Source organism: Hyperolius riggenbachi, chromosome 6 (genome assembly GCF_040937935.1).
Source record: "Hyperolius riggenbachi isolate aHypRig1 chromosome 6, aHypRig1.pri, whole genome shotgun sequence".
Taxonomy (NCBI): Eukaryota; Metazoa; Chordata; class Amphibia; order Anura; family Hyperoliidae; genus Hyperolius; species Hyperolius riggenbachi.
The window spans coordinates 70,839,411-70,845,410 of record NC_090651.1 but is presented as its reverse complement, the minus strand read 5'-3'; the positions used below and the strand labels follow the sequence as shown (position 1 = coordinate 70,845,410).

Below are 6,000 nucleotides of genomic sequence, written 5' to 3'. Positions count from 1 at the left end.
CCGTTAGTCTTTTTCTTTCACATTAAAGAAGGTCTGTCTGTCAGTAATTCTTAAAGAGAACCTGAACTGAAAATAAAAAGCCAAAATAACCATACACAGGTCATACTTACATCCTGTGTAGTCTACTCCTCAATTTCTTTCTCTTTTCCTGCGTCCCATTTGTCCACTGTGATCAATGGATTTCTCTGACCTCCATTTTAAAAATGGCCATTACCCCATAACAGCTTCCTGGTCAGCACACTGTTAAACTGTAATATCACCCACTTGAGCCATAGGGAAACATGGACATTCCCTTGCACTCAGACACTACTGCAGCCAAATAGATCAGCAGGGATGCCAGGTAATGTGTATTGTTTAAAGGGAAAAAAAATATGGCAGCCTCACATACCTCTTGCTACAGTTGTCCTTTAAGCTAATTACTCTGCTACCGCCCCCAAACACATAAGTTATTTTCTAATGTTTGAAACATCCTGGTAAATACCATTATTTTTAAAGGGAATGTCCAGGCTCTGCAGCCGACATGTCCCACGCCGCAGCTCCACTCTCAGCTGCTGGCTCCCATTCCCCTCCGCTGCAGAGGCTGATCTCGTGAGGTCATCCTCTACTGCACCTGCGCGAGCGCCACTGTCAATCAAGACCACGTTGTCCGGAGTGTACTGCGCAGGTGCAGTAGTTCTATGCTGGCACAGTACACTCCAGACAACGTGGACTGGTTTGACAGCAGCGCTTGCGCAAGCGCAGTAGAGGACGACCCCGCAAGGTCGACCTCTGCACAGGTGGGGACCCCGGGCCGGCAGCTGAGAGCGAAGCTGCGGTGAAGACAGAACAGTCGAAGTCCTGCCCTGCTGGTAGTGCTGCACCTCTCCAATTGACTCCTATAGAACATGGGGATGTCTTGCATGACAGACATGTCTTCCTCTGTTGTCCTAGTTGAGACAGGTGGTGAGTGTCACCTTGTCCATGCCTCTTTTCCCAGAACAAAGTGCAGCTCAGCCATGTTCAGAAATGTTGGTCATTGCTTCTTCTCCTAAAAAAGTATACCTTCCAGGTGTGTAAAATATAAAATCCCACTAACTAAATAAAAAATGAAAACAAAATATACCTTCTGACAATAAATATGTAGACTACCACCAGCTGAACAAAAAGAGAACACTAAGGTATACCCTTTTCTTAAGTCCTTTAAAACTGAGATATTTCCCAAAATCTTTAAAGCAAACCTGACTGAGGATTAAATGTCAAAATAAACATACACATCTCACGTGTAGTCTACTTATCAATCTCTTTATCCTCTCCTGTGTCCCGCTTGTCCACTGTGATCAATGGAATTCTCTGTCCTCCATTTTAAAAATGTCCATTACCCCATCACAGCTTCCTGGTCAGCACACTGTTTTACTGTTATATTGCCCAATTGAGCCATAGGGAAACATGGACATTACCTTGCTCATTAGTTGTCCTTTCAGTTATACTATTATATTATATTGATATATTTCAGTTCTGAAAAAATCTTGTCAGAAATGGAAGGAATCTTTGCAAGAAGAAAATGTTGAGCTTCTGAGAGGAACTGACGGTGAGGTAAGTATGTAATACTCATTTGCAGGTACATCATGTGTTTATTTTAAATTATTTTACGGCTCAGGTTCACTTTAAAACGTAACTTATGTGGCTGGCGGGATCAGAAAGGAGATTAATTTAAACATTTTTGAAAGCAGACAGGGGCTTTAAAGTGGATCTGGGATAAACTTTTACTCATTGCATAACTGTGTTCCTTTCATATAGTTTATAAGGCATTCCTCAAGCCAAATACTTTTTTTTTGTTTTAATACTCTAATTTCCTATAAACTACACAAGCCTCGCCCACAGCTTCTCTAGAGAGCCTTGGCACTCTGAACCTTAGTAACAAGGACTTATGGGAGCTCAGTCTGGGCAGGAGGAGGAGGAGGTTACTAGCCAGAGATTTCAGAGGCAAGGGGGAGGAGGGACGATAAGAGAGAAGTGAAGTTTTCACAGGCTGAGGGCTGAGGATGCACAGCAGCTTGCCTGTGTGTAATGTGACAAACAGAACACGGCCGCTCTCATTGTATCACAGGAATAATACATAATCATATACTGTTGAAGCTGTTTGCAGCTAGATTTGCTTTCTAAACTTTAGATAAGATATATAGACGAGTTACTTGTTATAGTTAGTTTTTCTTTCAATGTGCTTTTACTTTCAATGAAAAGGAGAGGTCTGTTACCATCTGCAGAAGAGATGATGGTGCACACCCCAATTCTGGTTGTAGACTCTCCCGATTCTCACCTGCCCTAACACTACAGAAGAATCCAACCCCTCCAAAATCTAAATATGCAGATCCATGAAGTAGTGGGTTCAGAAGTTTGAAAACTTGAATTAGTGTAAAATAATCAAACATAAGTGAGCTTTTCAACTTCGTAAAAGAGAAATGACACAAATCAGCAGTTATGCTAATGCAGTACTGCAAATAAAGGCAAACACAGTGTTTCTGGCACAGAATGGAGTTTAATGATGCATTGTATTTTTGTAGTGATATGCAGTCACTGCTTGGAGAGAACTGATATACAGATGAGGGGACTTTAGTGCTGGCCCATAAGAGTCATTATTGATATGAAATGTATTGCTGATGTTTCTGTAAGTCACATGGATGAGGCTGATAGAGGAGCCAGTCCTGCTGCATGCTCCAATCGTGCTACCAGCTTGTAGCTGCAATGGGTGTGCCAAAGCATGACTGCAGCCTAATCGCTGTTCAGCTTCCTGTAGGTGCCAGGGATCCAAACACTGTTGAATGGCGCAATTCTAACACTGACTGATGATCTTAGTATACAAGTAACCCCGACCCTCCCCAAATCCCCATTGAACATAACATCACACTTATCAAAGACAGACATATAGATAGACCAATATTTGCCCATCTACATTATAGCAGCACCAACAATGCCCAACCCTGGACGGTGATCATTCTGCATTAAGCAGCCAGAGATATGTCACAATGCATATGGATTTGTGTCGTCCTTGTCATTTCTCCACCTTCCACACATGACAATCCCATGCTTGTATCTAAAATAATACTTTTTACATTCAAGGCGTACCGTCCGCACCTCACAACCTAGACCAGAGGTACGTTTGGCACGGAGATTCATCTGTACCCATGAAAAGTCTTGTTCATATTAAAGTCCTAACTACTAAAAAAAAGTTCTTCGAAAGTAGTGTTTGCAGGTAGCCAACTTCACAGCTTCCTCTTCCTATGACAGCCGTATTGTGAGCTGTTCCATGGATAATCAGACGCCCTAATGGCATGCAAGCCTGTCTGCTCCTCCCTCTGGAGGGTTTAGGAGATCAGCTCTGGTAATGATTAGTTTTCAGTTAAAGTCTTTGTCCATCAGATGCCACTAGTGAGGTCATTTATTACGCGTGCTTTCACCAGCTTCCGCAGGAATTCCTTCTCTTTTTGTATGTTGTGGGTCCAAGACTGAAAAATAAGAGGTGTAAACTTAATTTCGGATATGAATAGTAACTATTACATTAAACAAGGACCACTATCGCAAACAATTGTAAAATACATGAAAACATAAATAAAAAGTACATTTCTCCCAGAGTAAAATGTGCTAGAAATTACTTTTCTCTATCTCTTTTTGCTATCACTTATGGTCAATCGTTGAAATTTGACATAAATCAGCTCAGGAACTGTTTGTATGCTCTGAACTGTTATGGATATTTCATTTTTAAATTGTTTACTGGTCACCTGACTTCTCTATTACTTTGTTGTTAACATCAATCTTTACACAGCTGATGTTACTCAAAAGTTGCCAATGCCGTGTCTGTAAGTCTTGTTTTTGTTTAAAAACTTTAATAAAAATAAATTCAACCAGAAATCTGACATAAATGACAGGTTTTGGATTAGCCCACCTCCTCATAGGGGATTCTCTGGGTTTTCTTTGTTTTCAAAAGCACTTAGTGAATGGCAGTTGCTCGGTCCATTTGCCAGAATAGTGTGCAAGCAGGTAGGCGGAAGCCTGCAACTTTGTATAGATCCTTTCCAAGGAGTGCTTTTGAAAAAAAAAAACATGAAATAGTAAGAATCCCCCATGAAGAGATGGACTAGTCAAAAACCTGTAAGTTCTGTCAGATTTCTACTAACTACTGTAAGTGACAGCAATATAGGAGAAAAGTAATTTATAGCTCAAGTAGGATCACAAGAAACTTACTTTTTATTTGTATTTGTTTACATGTATTTTAAAGTCCTTTAAAGATTATAACAAGTTTAATGGTAAGGTACCAATCATGCATGCAATATCATTAGATGCATTAAAATGCCTGTGGTTTATAAACACGTATCCCTATTCTTTGTGGACAGCAGGGCTTAAAGAGACACTGAAGTGAAAAAAAAAATATGATATAATGATTTATATGTGTAGTACAGCTAAGAAATAAAACATTAGGAGCAGAGACATAAGTCTAATATTGTTTCCAGTACAGGAAGAGTTAAGAAACTCCAGTTATCTATCGCTTCAGTGTCTCTTTAATTACCATGTATGTTGGAATACAAACAGATCTTTTTCCAAAAACTGGCCTCATATCATATCTTGGTATATAATTGGTCAGTGCAGAGTGTTCTCCCCTCCCTTCCCAGCTGGCTGTCCTCCTGCCACTGGTGGTGTGCAGTCCCATTGAGGTTTCCCATTATCTCAATGGGAAAAAAACAATAATCCTGGGTATCTATACTGATATTGACTGGGTAATGTATTAGGAACTAAAGGATGCCACATTGTTTGATGGAAACTGATCGCTAGGGCAACAGTTCCAGGACCCAATACTATGCTGTTGCCTACCAATGTATCTGTACAGCACTGGGGTCCCCAAACTGTGCGCCAAAAGACACTTAACATATTTTATGATGTTTTATAACTGTGGCACTTGTCATGTGATATTTGGGAAGGCTGAAATATGAAAAAATGTGTATTTTTCGCACTTACGCCTATTTTTTCTCTACAACATGCTTATAAAATGAAATATTACTTGAAAACAAAAATTACCCAAAGATAGCCTAGATTGTTCTGAAAAAAAAAAAACTATGTATATTACTTTGATGGCATAAGTAATAAAAAAGTTCTTGCTGTATCAATAGTGACAGCTGAAATGCCAAAATTGTCAGGAATCTTAAGGGGGAAAAAACTTGGAATGTGAAGTGGTTAACATGCTGGACAGAAAGTCAATATATCCATTTTAAAGATTTTACAGATATTTCATCTTTTTGTATTTTGTTACTAGTTCAACAGTCTTCAGTTTCATAACTAATTCCAATGTTTTGGGACCTCAAAGGACCCATTTAGCAAGGGTGCCGTATACAGATAACTATGGACAGGGGAAAGGGCTCCAGCACTTAAAAATGTGTTGTGTGGGCAAGGAGCTGATCATACCTGCGAGCTCCAGAGCACCTGCCAGGGAATCCTGGTTATCAGTTTGCTGCATCCTTGAGAAAGAGGTCCTTTGAGGCCCTGAAACATTGGACTTATATAAGATTTTTCACAAAATGTGTCCGAGAGGAGTGCTAGCTGACTTCACATCATTGCTTATTTACATGCAGGTAAGGAAATAATAACCATTACCTCCTTAATCGCTGCCATCTTGATGGTCTCGTAGTAATGCAAAGGAGCATTCGGAAGGTTCATGTCGTACCCAAATCCAGCCACTGCTACCTCATCACAGTTGTGTAGTGCCATTGTTATAGCCACACTGCCCAGTGTTGGGATGTTCTGTAAAGAAATATGACCACTTAAGTACCCACATAAATTATCAATAGTTCACTACACTGCACCATGTATTTGTGGACACTATATTTCTCAATCAATAGATAGTTATGAAAAGAGTTCTCACAAGAGATTATTTTACGATAGTTAGTTGGGAAGGAAGTTGGAAGGAGTTGCCAGAACCAAGTCTCTGTACAATGGTCAAAGAGATACTAATTAGTTAATGCACATTTAGTTAAT

At 39.9% G+C, this 6,000-nt stretch overlaps 1 protein-coding gene across 7 annotated transcripts in view; it reads right to left on the bottom strand.

The window, feature by feature from the left end:
• Nucleotides 1-2,495: 2,495 nt before the first annotated feature.
• The window catches only part of ST3GAL3 (ST3 beta-galactoside alpha-2,3-sialyltransferase 3), a 516,482-nt gene continuing 512,977 nt past the window's right edge, over nt 2,496-6,000 (bottom strand). For all 7 annotated transcript variants that reach the window (XM_068239478.1, XM_068239477.1, XM_068239482.1 and 4 more), the window contains 2 exons: nt 5,620-5,766; nt 2,496-3,482 (listed from right to left, as the gene is read on the bottom strand). In XM_068239478.1, the coding sequence (XP_068095579.1) occupies nt 3,393-3,482; nt 5,620-5,766 (237 nt within the window). In that variant the 3' untranslated portion in view covers nt 2,496-3,392. The remainder of the gene's footprint in view (nt 3,483-5,619; nt 5,767-6,000) is intronic.